The sequence below is a fragment of the Primulina tabacum genome, chromosome 17 (genome assembly GCF_025594145.1).
Source record: "Primulina tabacum isolate GXHZ01 chromosome 17, ASM2559414v2, whole genome shotgun sequence".
NCBI classification, from domain to species: Eukaryota; Viridiplantae; Streptophyta; class Magnoliopsida; order Lamiales; family Gesneriaceae; genus Primulina; species Primulina tabacum.
In genome coordinates this window covers 10488403-10502092 of record NC_134566.1, presented here as the reverse complement: position 1 = coordinate 10502092, position 13690 = coordinate 10488403, and the positions used below count along the sequence as shown (strand labels likewise).

Here is a 13690-nt window from a genome sequence, read left to right as displayed (position 1 = left end):
TGTTAAATTGTTGTCTTTCAGCTGGTTTTTTTAGTTCAACAAAAACTGTTGTCTTTTCTTATTGTTTTATAGGGTAAAAGACAACGGTTTTACAAAAATCGTTGTCTTCGAAAAAAAAAATTTGTAAAATTTGTATTTAATATTAAATTTTGCGAGGGTTTTTCAAAACCGTCGCTAAATTTAGCGACGGTTATTTACAAAACCATCGTTAATTTAAAAATTGCGACGGTTTAGTATAACCTTCGCTAGTATAACTGTCGCTAAAATTTAAATTAGCGACGGTTTATGAAATTACTGTCGCTATTAAACCAAAAACCGTCGCAAACTTTCTAAAAATATCCGTTTCGGTCTTCCTTCACACCACTTCACAACACTTAAAATTTTTCTCTCTTACATGATTTTAGTTTCGATTTTGGGTAAATTTTTTTGCTTTAATTTTTGGTACATTTTTAAGTGTTAGTTAAGATTAGGAATATTGTTAGCATAGTAAGATTGTTAGCAAACTTTCTATAAATATCCGCATTTTCGGTCCATTTTCCTCCACACCACTTCACAACACTTAAAATTTTTCTCTCTTACACGATTTTAGTTTCGATTTTGGGTAAATTTTTTCGCTTTAATTTTTGGTACATTTTTAAGTGTTAGTTAAGATTAGGAATATTGTTAGCATAGTAAGATTGTAAGTTTTTTTATATTTATTAAATTATTAAAAGTAATTTTTTTATTTTATTGAAAAAATTAGCGACGGAAATAATGCAAACCATCAGCTAAAATTAGCGATGAACTTTATAAAAAAACTGTCGCTAATTTTAGCGACGGTTTACTAAACCGTCACTAATTTTAGCAACGGTTTGGCATGAGTTTCGTCGCTAATTAATTTGCGACGGTTTTTCAAATTGTAGCTACAACAACAAGAGCGCACTCTTTAACCACAGGGCCTTTAACAACGGTTTTACAAGACATACGACAATGATTTTTCATCGTCATCTTTAGACGTCTACGACAACGATTTTAGTTAATCGTTGTTAAAATAGCGACGGTTTAAACAAAAACCGTCGCTATTGACGCACTACAAAAAAAAAAAGGTAAAAGACAACCGTGAAAAACCGTTGTCTTAGGTCAAATAAAACCGTTGTTAAAGGTCCTGTGGTTAAAGAGTATGCTCAATGACATGTCGTTTGTCCAAAAAAACACGTTAATAGACAACGATTTTTAGAAAACCGTTGTTGTATACACCTCAATGACAACTGTTTTAAATAACTATTGTCTATGAGCGGGTTTTTTTATGATACGACAACGGTTTTTGTTGAAACCGTTGTTAAAAGAAAAAAGACGACGGTTTTAATAAAAAATCATTGTCTTTGATGTACTGTTGAATGCCTATTTTGTTGTAGTGATCGTATGTATGTTTTTAACAAAAAAATATCTAAAATAAATTTGATGTTCTTTCAAATTTTCAAAACTTTCAATGATAGCATCAATACAAATATTTTTTCGATTTTCTCTTTTAATAAATATCGTCAATGCATTTAAGATAAAAACATATTTTGACAATATTTGTGGCTGAAAATGATTGCTTTGTACTATGTAATAGCTGTGACAACTGGAAGAGTAAACACTAACGTAATTTGTGATAAATAACAACATTCATCAAGCTATATGATAAGTAAGGTAAAACCAAAAGAAAATTACATAATAGAGCTCATCTCCAAAATATAAGTGATTTGATAATAAAATTAGTCCAAGATAGAACAAAAAACATACTTATTCATTTCACTAGATAAAACAAACAAGATTTAGAAAAACCAAAGTTTCTTTCAAAAAAATGTAACATGACTCATCTTTCAATTCAAGATTCCAGATAACATCAGCCAAATATTTCTAATAAAAATAAGTATGAAACGACCGAAAAATATCTTAGAAAATGTTGTGTTAAAAATTTAAAGAAATATTCTCACCCGATTTTCCCTTGCCTTATTCGCTTAATCTACTTTTAGGAAGAGTTTCATGATGAATAGCAAATTACCAAGAATCAATCCACTTTCCTCTTTCTTTTTATTTATTATTTATTATTTATTTGTCATTTTTATTTTATAGGATAAATTTTATAAAACAACAGAGGATGGGGAAAATAGGTTGAGCGGGAAAAATTTGAGAATGATGGAATTCGAATTCAAGTATAGCAAGTTCTTAAAGGCATGTCTGTTCTTTTCATTTATTTGGGGGGTCATTTTATATATTTATTTTCTATAAAATATATATGTATATTTAAAAAAATATTTAAAAAAAATTGGGGGCCATATGGTGGATCTGCCACTGCAAACAAGATAAAGATATAAAATCCCTTAGTAATAATGGAATTCTCCTCCTGCTCTAAATATGTTGATGCATTGTCTTCATCGATAAAGTTTGAATCTCGATGTGTTTTACAAACTCTGGGTCAAGATTTATCGAGTATAGAACGTCCACATAGCAACGGATTCCCAAATAGGCCGAATGATCGAAGTGTGAGTTTGCTGGAATTTTTCCGGACCAATGGTATAAGAGAAGTTCCAAAATCCCAAAATGCTCAGTTTCCAAATGCTGGTCGGAATACCTCAAGAAGATGGTTTTTTGAGAGGTCAAGATAATCCAAAGAGATCAAGACACCAATGTGTTGAGGGATAGACCCTCTTGGTAAACAAGGCCGCTAGTCGCCTAGACGCTGCTTAATGGGCACCTCTCTCTCTCTGCCCTTGAATTTCCAGGGCAACTAGGGAATTCCAAGGCAAAAGGTAGGCTCTTATGTGCCTTCCCTATCCAGGGCACGAATAGAGAGTGAGGCTCCTCGTTTTGGTGTCTCGGCACCTCTCTTGCTACTTGGGAAACTTCACAGCTTTTAAGACTCACATATTTAGAGCAATAATACTCTTCGTCGTAGAAATAAGAAGCCACTAAAGTTTTATCTTTCATTTCAAAATATATGATTCTCATATCTTGTACTGTCATCGATGAATATGATGAAATATTCTTTTCTCGTATTTAAGGAGCTATAAAACTTTCCAGTAAACGGATTGAAATCATTATGTTTCAACGCATATCTCATTTGATGTTGTAAAATGTTAAGAATATGATTGATTATCTTTTTCGATCCATAGTCTAAATTTAAGATCTTGGGTCACATTCCGATATTATTTTCTTTAGTTTCAAGAATCTTCTTACACAAAGTATTGAATTCTTGGGCCAAGAAACTAATTGAATGAATTTACTCATATTCATGTGTTTAACATAATCTTTGCAGTTCATAATTTCTAATCTTTGCATATTGCAGAGAAATATTAACATATTCCTATTAGGCGCCTCAACGCCTCCCTTGCTGTTTGGGAAACTTCTTCGTAGCTTTTAAGACTTATATTTGAACGTTCATATTCAGTTGAGTTTTCTTTGTCTTCGAACACAGGTTGGCAAATCTCCAATGTAATTTTTTAATGGAACTTAATTTACTAATTGCTTGCAACCGATTGGTTCTCTCATCATCTATAAGTACATCACTGAAGTCAAAATATTCCATTGATTGAACATCAGATGCCCAATCAAGAGTTTCACTATAAAGATAATTCCCCCTAATATCAAGATATAAAAACTTGGAAAGATTTCCAATACTTTGAGGAACTGTTCCACTGAAATTGGAATGAGAAAGATTGAGATAATGCAATTTGTTGAGTGAAGTAATAAACTCTGGGATAGAGGAATATCTAAAATCATTGAAACTCAGGTCTAGGGAAGTTAATTGCTTCAATTCAAGCAATGAGGGACCAATCTTACCTTTTAGAGGAGCATTGCCATATCATTGAAGCCACCGAATCGTGATGAACCTCAAAGATTCAATCGTGTGACATAATTAGTCCCGTTATGGCAGCAGGCGCCTCTCCATTTGCAGCACTCTCTTTTATTTTATCCGGTTCCCCAAGACGAAAGTCCGCCATTCCCATAGCCATCGACAAGCTCATCCTTGAAGTGGACAAGAGCTCGTCTCTCCCTGCCCAAGCATCTGATGTTACTCCCAGAAGCCTTTCTCACGCTCAATGAAAGCACAACGCCAAGCATGAAACAGATTTATAAAGAATTTAAAACAGATCATAACTTGTGTTCGTACAAGAGCAAGACCGTGAGAGCATCGCGACTCCATGATTCATTCCAGAAATGGGCTAGTTAGACCGAGTTCTCGTTTTTCAGGACAAGTGGGGAGAGTCGTGTAGTTTGATAGGTTTGGCTGCAAGCAGCATGAATCTTTGAAATCTGTGGTGGGAATGATGAAAACCAGATATTGTTGAAAACTTGTATCGACATTTTTTTGCAACCATTTCACCTCACCGGTATTTAATGAATTTGGTACTTCTACCCTTTGTTTTAATTCTTGCACTTTCCGAAAGTAGGTATCAAATACAATAAACAATCGACAACTCATACTAGTAAAGATTCACCATAAATTCCAAGGAAAAGTGGGAAATAAATTGAACAGACTAAAAATAGCAATGACTTGTTGAGGCCAACAAACCGCACCCATGGCAGATTTTTCTTCTCATAAATTTCACTCGACCATTCATCCAAACTATATACAGTAAGACTGGATTCCACAAACTATTGCACTGACCTCGTCATCTTAAACTCAAACAAGCTTCCCATCTCTCCTTGTATTGAACCATCAAGAAAGAAATCAGTAAAATAACTTAGAAAAAAAAATACCCACGTTAAAAAGGAAAGGGCAAAACAAAACCAACAGGAACACGAGAACTATCTAGCTCAAATTATCGACCTCGTGAGGAAACGAACAAGCGAACACTCGCATTCAATCTTCGTTTCTCTTCAACATCAATGCTCCTAGTCATATATACATTATATATATAAAACCAATATCTCCTCTACAACGAAAGAGCATAGCCGGTCAGATTATTTGAAATGTTCCCTTAGCCTCATTATTCTGTCTCTGAGACACATTCCTTGGGTCAGTTACGTCGGGCATCATCCTTGTTATTCGAGTTGGTTGTCTCGATGACATCAGCTTCTGCAGATCGCCGAAACCGCCTCGAATTTCCACCATCATCAGCATCCCGTCTCCGATGCATCACCTCGCCTCTGTCATCATGCCTTCTATACTCATAATTGGTCTCAAATTTACCTTCCCTGCCATCATTAGCCAAGAAGGAGAATCGTCCTGACCGAATTGTAGGTTTAAAATAGTCATCTGATTTTAGTCGACCTGAAGAACCGATAGCATCAAACTTCTGAGAGCGTCGAATTAATCTCACCGGCGATCTCCGGCGTCGCAGATTGCTATCTGCAAAATCAAGATCATCAAACCATCGACCGTTGTGTTGTGGGGAGAACCGGCCCCTTGACGGGGACATGTAACCCTCCCGATGATCTGAAGTAAAAGTGGGATTCGAATTCGGAAACTTGATTCTGTCCATCCTCGCCTCAGACCTAAAATCTGGAGATCCGATATGCCTTCTAGTACCCATTTGCCGTCCTTTATTAGAATGCCAGGCTATTGGGGAACGTGTTCTTGATCTTGACCGAGATCTTCTGCGATTTAAAGGAATATGAACGCCTCTACCAGAACTGGGAGAAAAACTTCGTTCCCTGCTCGATAAATAAGGTGACAGGCGAACAGATTTGGAAGCATAATCAGGTAGAGGCTCGTATTTCTTACCAGCACCTCGTGGATAATTCTCCTTAATACCTCGAGTTTGTGGCATCCTTCTGCGCACACCAAAACAATCATCTCTGTCCACATGTGAACTTCTACCTAAGGGCCTATGTAAGTAACCTTTTGACAAATAATTAGAATTCTGTCTTCTGTGGTCAAAGTCCACCCTACCAAACTTATCTATTAAGTCCCCATTTATTCTTCTCGGCCTGTCGAGGTTACGACCCTCGACACCTTGGTAACTTGAAGTGTAACGGCTTTTTGAACCCCAGTATGTCCACTGATCTGCTCCACCTTTTTCACTTTCATGGGTAGCGTGTCTACATCTGCTCAAATATTTGTAGGGCCCCATATCCCTTTCAGTGTGAGAATCTGAACCACCAAGATGGCGAGATCTAAAAATATCACAATAAAAATACTATGAGGATTAAATAATTCGAAGTAGCTCCTCCAATAAGATGCGAGACAAAGATACAAACAGTTAGAATTGCATGGACATAATATTGGTGAACGAATTATGTAAGCATATTAATTACCTGCATTGTTGCAAAAAGAAAATATCCTTCCCATTAAAAGCATCCAAGGATGACCGACCTTTGCTACAAGATTGAACCTTACCCTGTAAGGTCCTTAACAAGTATTCATCCATATGTCCCACAGTCTCATCAACAGCATCTGTTTGATCTGAGAATTTTCTCTCGTTGTCATTTTCACAAATAACTAGGTCAATATCTAATTCATTCTTTCCACAAAGGTCATTATTCTCGGATTCATCTTCCATAAAATGCATATATGAATGTTTGACTGATCTACTAGTACTCTTATTTCTTCCCAGAAATCTTTTTGTCAACAAACTTTTCCTCACACTGCTGTGAGAACCCTCAGAACCACCATCAACTATCTCAGACCCAGGTAAATCACCTGCATCAGAACTATCTCCATGTCTTCCATCAGATTCATAATTAACATGTTTATCGTCCGATTCATTTTCCACCCAGGGGTACAAAAATGACCCCCTCAACTCTCCATCTTCATATGGAGACTCATGACCTTCCTGAAACCTAGCCAAGTCGTCACTATCAACCACGTGCCCATGGTTATCTAGACATACATCTGAATAAATCTGAGCATCAACAGTTGAATCAATCTTTTCAGCAGAAGCCTTATCCAACTCATTCTTTCCTGCAGAAGCAATATGGGAATCCATCTTTTCTGTAGCAGCCGTATACGAATCAATCATTTCTGCAGCAGCCGTGCACGAATCAAATTTTTCAGCAAAAGCCACAAGCGAATCGACCTTCTCAGCAGAAGTCACTTGCAATTCGACCTTAGGCTTCCCAGCAGAAATCACATGCAAATCGACCTTCTCAGCAGAAGCCATGAGCGAATCAATGTTATCAGCGAAAGGAGGATAGGAATCTAGCATTTCGGCAAAAGCGCTCTTCAAATCCGTGTTTTCAACAAAAGCAATATGTAAGTCTCTGCAGCAGAAGTGGCTGGTGAAACAATCTTTTGAACAGAAGCAGTAGGTGAATCACTCTTTTCAACAGAAGCGGATGGATAATCAGCATTTTTCTCAGTATCTTGGTCAGAAGTCTTTGTAGTCGCATTATAACAAAAATTATTTGCTGGTTCCCGTAGAGTCTCCTCAAGAGTGGACGACTCAATACACGTTCCACGAGGTGATACTGCTAACAAATTATCTTCTTCTTTTTCAAGATCGGAAAACTTGTCCTCTGTGACACTTGGATTACAGAGTATACGGCATTCTGAACCTCTCAGTCTCCCTTCCACAAGCATATCATTGTTAACAACATCCTTCGAGGTTTTTCCAGCAATTGTATCATTATTTGGTTCATCCCAAGCATCCATCGAAGTGTTCAAATCCCAGTGCCTACGGTCCACTTTCATAGAATCAGTTCTTGTCGTGGTCCCACCTCCCACACATCCAAGCAGACTCTGAGCAGCAGATTCCAAGTTGTTCTGAACTAGAGAACAATCAGTGTCATCTTCAAGCACTATCTCATTGCTCGAGGACTTGTTACATTCTGAATCTTGTTTAAATTGTGTGGCAAAATTGGATATATCAGAGCTTTTTGGTGTTAATGAATCTTCCACGACAAGATCCTGTTTACAAGCGTTATCAGCATCATCATCCATGCTTGCAGCAGCTGCAAGAAGTTCTATACCTGAGAAGTCTCCCACATAATTATGTTCCCCTCCTACTTGTTCAGAGAGGAATTCGTAATCAAACCCTTCACCAAATTTAAAAACAGCTAATCCGTCTCTTGATTTCCAATTGGAATATAAGCTTGCAGACCTCAGAACTGAGAAATGACTCGAATATGCATAGTTATCTTCAAAAGGTGGTGAAGAAGAATATGGTTGAGAGGAAGAATCTTGACGACATATAGAAGGGGCTCGAGGCTGAGGTGATGGAGATCGAAGCAAATGTCTTCTTCTCTTTATTGGTACATGTTCAGTTTTTCCAGTTGGTTGTCCAGAATCAGCTGCACTCAACTGCAACATTCAACATATTCATATCTTAGAAAATAACTGCATATTAGACTAGAAACAAATATCATGGAAAACAACAGATTTGACAAAGTACCTTCCTTCTCGCTACTGACGACCTGGAGCGTCTTCCTTTTGTCCCAATCTTCCAATTCAACTGTGGGTTGATGGAATCCATAACTTCTAGACCCACACTGCTTGGCATTTCCAAAACTATAGGCTCTATGCCACCAACAATCAATCTACCACAACAGATTTTGCAGGATTCCTAAGAAATCTGGCCTCTTTCCTGATTTAAGCCCAATTTATGTTCCACTCTCCTGGAGCAATTACAAAACACATCTGCCAGACACAGAAACACTTGTTTCAGAAAAAAAGAAAGAAAATTGAGCTGAACTCAGTACTCGATATATACAATAACAATTTGTTATAAGCTGTATTTCCTTACAAATGTTTTTATATTTCCTTACAAATGTTTTTATTCAACTACAAGTTTTAAGAATTACAAAGCTTGACCAAGCATTTACGCAGGAAAGTTCAGTATTGTCTCGGTGAATTCAAACAAACTAAGGTTACAATAAATGAATCATTATAACAATTCTAGCACGTAATTCCTACGCTAATTCTTCCAGCAGCAAAGTGACCTCATATACGCTAGATAAATAAATGTCACAAGAATTTTGGAGTCTCACCATAGGCCAAAAGGCAACTTAGTTCACTTCAACGACCGGATATCTCTTCAATTGGCATCCAAATCTTTGGACACACCGAAGCAGACTGCATCAGACATTAAATCGAGTGAGCAAAACACCAAAATACTTCAAAAAAAATAATTCTCAGAGGCGAATGGTGATCAAGAAAATGGACAGATCTCAACGGCTCATGGATATATATTGCTCAAGATTATTCCATATAGTTTCGTAGTTTCTCATACCAAAGATGACAGGGAATCAGAAAGTCACAAGGGCAGAAGCCCTCTATTTATGCAAACACGTGGCAGATCAAAAGTAATGTGTCCAAGAACTTAGGCCATGATATTGAGCAAAGGGGCTGCGGGCAGCAGTTATTTCAACATAATTAATGACTCGCACTCTTCATATGGTAAAAATTATCAAGGCGAAAAGAATGAGGAATCTAGAGCCTCTTATGTATTAAAGTGTTCCATTAAACATGACGGTCCATTAGATCAATCAAATGCTCTGCTCGAAACCATAGGCTAGCAACACGTAAATGAACGAATCTGCCAGCATTTTATGAATCGGATCCAACAAGCAGGGAAAAAATATGAAAGCGCGAGAACACGCCAAAGTTTTGGTAGCAACTTTTAAGAGATTGGAGGATAACTCCGCAGTTTTGGCAGCAACTTTAAAGAGATTGGAGAGTGATTCCACATCAATTATATTATCAACCACGAGTCATTTAAAAAATGAAGAAAATTTCAAAAATCTCTTCTTCATATTGATAGTCCATCTTCCACCCAACCAACGCCAGGTGGATCAAAGAATGTCATCTCAAAGGAGCTTCTGCAAAAAGCCAGTTTCTTGAAACTCCGGAAAATAATTTAGGCATGAAGTAATCTTGATTCGATGTTTGAATATTAATATTTCGCCGAGAATCTTCAATTCATATGCAGGGACGCCTTAAATCCGCAGTTTCTCGAACATAAGACTTGGCATCAGGTTCAGATCTTGAGTTATAGGATCACAAACTAAAATCCGTAATAACAAAACCCTCTGAAGGCAGGAACAACTTCAAAAACCACAGATCTCGATCTTCAGATGCAGATTCCCTCCTCTGACGACGATGATGACAACAACACAAAAAGAACGAGCACACAAGTGACAAGCAGATCATCAAAAAACTTAGTGTTTCATATACCTGTATAAATAGCAAAAATTATCAAATCTTCTCGCGTAAATGGCAGGATTTCCCGATTAATCCTCGTCCAATTGTTCTAAAGCGACCTTCGCACAGGCTCCGTTCAAATCCTCAGATTCCGTCAAACACCACTCGCCAGCATTCTTATTCAAAAAGAATCAAATGTAAGCTCCTCCGCCGCCGCCGCTCAGCACCAATGGGATCCACGAAGGCTAATGAACGTTTTCCGTTGGATCATGAACCCTCTAACGATTAGAAGCCTTCGGATTGTCTCTGAACTCTTGTCATCCGGAAATTTCTTCGCTTTTCTTGAGAAGAGATGAGGATTGCAGGAATGGATTTCACCCCTAATTTATGCTTACGACTATACCGAAACTACCCTGGCACATTATGTCTATTTGACTAAAATACCCTTGATGCCCTAGAACTACTACAATTATGCTGTGAGCCTGCCTATTTAATTTTTGCAATCAGGTCTAGGGATGGCAATTTTCTCCGAATCCGTTGGAGGATTCGATACCCGACCCGAATAGAAGAGGTTATGGAGGGATTTTTAGACCCGATTAAATAATTGGATAATCGGGTATGGGGATTTTCGGGTTTGGGTATGGAGACGGGTTTGATATAATCCGACCCACACCCGACCCGACCCGAATACCCGTTTAAATTAATATATATATAAATTATATTTATTAAAGATTCATCTTCTCAAATCCAAGTACTTTTGTTCGACTAATATAAACTATTTTTAATATTTTGTTCTTTTTTCTATAAAGTTTATTTTGCAAATTTTTATCATTAATAATTTTTCTTATTGTTCATTTAAATATTTTTTTAAATATTCATAAATTCATTGAAACAATTTAAATTTGATAAAATTCAATTGTATATGATAATAGGGTATTTGGGTAGGGTATGGGTATCCGATAATCCGATGGGTATGAGGATGGGGATGAAATTCAATACTCGATGGGTATGGGGATGGGTATGGGGATGAATTTAATAAATGGGTATGGGGATGGATGTATGAAATCCGACCCATACCCTATCCATTGCCATCCCTAATCAAGTCCAAATTTAAATTTGTATACGGTATCAGTCAAAAAAAATTATTTGTTTCATTTCTTGATCAATAATAAAATATATTTGTATTTATGATTTTACATGTTTTTCTCAAATAAAAATCGATATAAAAAATTAAAATATTATATTAATATATGAAATTTAAGTAAGAATTTTTTAAGATCTAGTAATAATATATTATTTTTGAGTAGCAAAACATATATAGTAAATATTGGTATTAATAACAAATTTGTTTTTCGGATAAAAATTGGTACAAAATATTGAAAATATAGTACCGGTTATACTATATTTGAGTATCAACGGTTTCAAATATGGTATTAACATATGATTTTTTTTTTATACCCAACTATGTATAGCAAATGTTGATATTAATAAATTTGTTCTAATTATATACTCAAAATCTTATCCTTTTTACCGGATTTAAAATTGTTGGTACTCAAATATCATATAATAATTTCATGTTTTCATTGTTTTGTACAAATTTTCGTCCGAAAAGAAAAAATTTGTCATTAATATTAATAGTTTATATATATGTTTTGGTATTAAAAAATAATATATTAATATCATATCTGAAATAATTGGTACTTAAAATCATATATTAGTATCATATTTTTAATGTTTTATATTGATTTTCATCCAAGAAAAGACACGTGGCTCAAAAAGTTCAAACTCATTTTTTCTGTCAATATTTGATATACATATTTGAGTACTAAAAAGTCATATGATATTATCATATCTGAAAAAATTGGTACCCGAATATCATATATCAGTATCATATTTTTAATATTTTGTAGCGATTTTTATCCAAAAATGACATGTGATCTAGAGAGTTGTGACATATTTTTCTGACACAGTTATTGAAAGCAAATTTTTGTTTATTTTTTAGGATTTTTGAACAATTTACCTTTAGAATAACTTGAATAAAATATATATTAAAAACGGATAAATTAAATGATTTAATGGAAAAAAATCAATAATTAAAGTTTATTTGGTACTTTCAATTTTTTAATAAAACGACACATTCTAATATATTATTATATAAAGTTTAGGGTTTTAGAATAATTAGTTTTAATGTTTTTGTGTAGGGGTGTTCATCGGTCGGTTGGGTTTGATTTTCGATTTTTTATTTGATTTTCGGTTTTACAAATATATAATTTGACATCCGAACCATTTTTCTTTGGTTCGGTTTTCTACTGAATTGATTTGGTTATTTTGGTCGGTTATTTCGGTTGTGATACAATTACTTAAATTAATAGGATAAATATATTGTAAAATATAATATATTATCTTTTTTATATGATATTTCTTAGTAAAACATTTAAATATAAAATTTAAATGAATTACATAAACAACAATCAAATAAATATTATTCAAAATAATCTATCGTTCACTAATATCACCTCAAAAAAATATATAATAAAAATAAAATTATTAATTTAATGAAATTTCGATTTTTCGATCGGTTCGGTTTTGACATGTATAATCTGAAATCGAACCAAATAAATTTCGGTTCGATTTTCGATTCGATTCAGTGTTCGGTTTGAATTTTCGATTTTTTCTGTTTTATCCGAAGTTTGAACACCCCTATTTTTGTGTTATATTTTTCAGTACAAAAAATAATTATAAAGAGACAATAATAATATATGAAACCATGAGTAAAACAAAAATTAATATATGAAAACATATTCTAAGAAACAAAAAAATTTAAAAAAAAAAAAAAACTTAACCTAAAAGTTATTTTGATGAAAAACCTTCTCTCTTTTTTTTTTTTTGGATGAATATAAATTAATGTATATGGGAATTCACATTTTAAAAATACGCAAAGAGACACTAATAATATATGAAAACATGAGTAAAACAAAAATTAATATATGAAAACATATTCTAAAAAACAAAAACAATTTTTTTAAAAAAAACTTTAAACTAAAATTTTTTTGATGACAAATCTTCTCAAAAAAATTTTTGAATGGATATAAATTAATATATATGGGAATTCACATTTTTAGCAAGAAATTTGAAAATCTTTACCTAAAATTCTCTATGTTGAATGTTTGATGCAATGATAGGTAAGGAATATTTCCTATTCTCTGTATATATATATATATATATATATATATAAAGTACATTATATCTCACAAATTTAGCGTGTGAAAAGCAACTACTAAAAATAGTTTATCGAAATAATTAAGAATAAGTCTCACGGTCTCACGAATCTTTATGTGAAATATAGATTGAACCGATCTATACTTAGAGTCAAATAATACTTTTGACATAAAAATAATATATTTTAATACATCTGATCGGATATGAGATTCATTTCATAATATCAAAATATCAACTCTTGACACAGTCTCGTAAAAAAAAAATTGTGAAAAATTAATTGGCAATTTTCTAGTCACACTTTCACAGTTTTACATACCGTAAAAATTATGTATGATTACTTTTTGAGACAATATGACATAAGAAAAAGTAATAATTAAGTATAACATGTAAGATTGAACAAGTTTTCGATGTCGATTACGATTT

At 34.3% G+C, this 13690-nt stretch overlaps 2 protein-coding genes across 3 annotated transcripts; both read right to left on the bottom strand.

Moving 5' to 3' along the window:
• Window positions 1-4763: 4763 nt before the first annotated feature.
• Window positions 4764-7115, bottom strand: LOC142531256 (uncharacterized). The gene is made up of 2 exons (XM_075637350.1): window positions 6226-7115; window positions 4764-6084 (listed from the first exon to the last, which is right to left on the bottom strand). Exons 1-2 carry the CDS (start codon window positions 7113-7115, stop codon window positions 4986-4988), a joined length of 1989 nt encoding a protein of 662 aa, XP_075493465.1. The 3' UTR covers window positions 4764-4985.
• Window positions 7116-7132: 17 nt separating this feature from the next.
• LOC142531257 (uncharacterized) lies at window positions 7133-10399 on the bottom strand. 2 transcript variants are annotated; one of them, XM_075637352.1, is made up of 4 exons: window positions 9138-10399; window positions 8896-8980; window positions 8301-8545; window positions 7133-8209 (listed from the first exon to the last, which is right to left on the bottom strand). In XM_075637352.1, the coding sequence occupies exons 3-4, from the start codon at window positions 8406-8408 to the stop codon at window positions 7133-7135; spliced, it is 1185 nt and encodes a 394-aa protein (XP_075493467.1). In that variant the 5' UTR covers window positions 8409-8545; window positions 8896-8980; window positions 9138-10399. The 2 variants fall into 2 exon arrangements, with proteins under 2 accessions (XP_075493467.1, XP_075493466.1); XM_075637351.1 differs by having other exon boundaries at window positions 10082-10399.
• Window positions 10400-13690: the final 3291 nt, after the last annotated feature.

What these genes read in the sequence shown, in the direction of transcription:
- LOC142531256 (XM_075637350.1), bottom strand. Translation starts at nt 7,115, where the DNA reads ATGCTAGATTCCTATCCTCCTTTCGCTGATAACATTGATTCGCTCATG. An exon ending in TTCTTTTTGCAACAATGCAG is followed by an intron (nt 6,085 to 6,225) that starts GTAATTAATATG and finishes TGATATTTTTAG; the next exon opens with ATCTCGCCATCTTGGTGGTT.
- LOC142531257 (XM_075637352.1), bottom strand. Translation starts at nt 8,408, where the DNA reads ATGCCAAGCAGTGTGGGTCTAGAAGTTATGGATTCCATCAACCCACAG. An exon ending in CGTCAGTAGCGAGAAGGAAG is followed by an intron (nt 8,210 to 8,300) that starts GTACTTTGTCAA and finishes TGAATGTTGCAG; the next exon opens with TTGAGTGCAGCTGATTCTGG.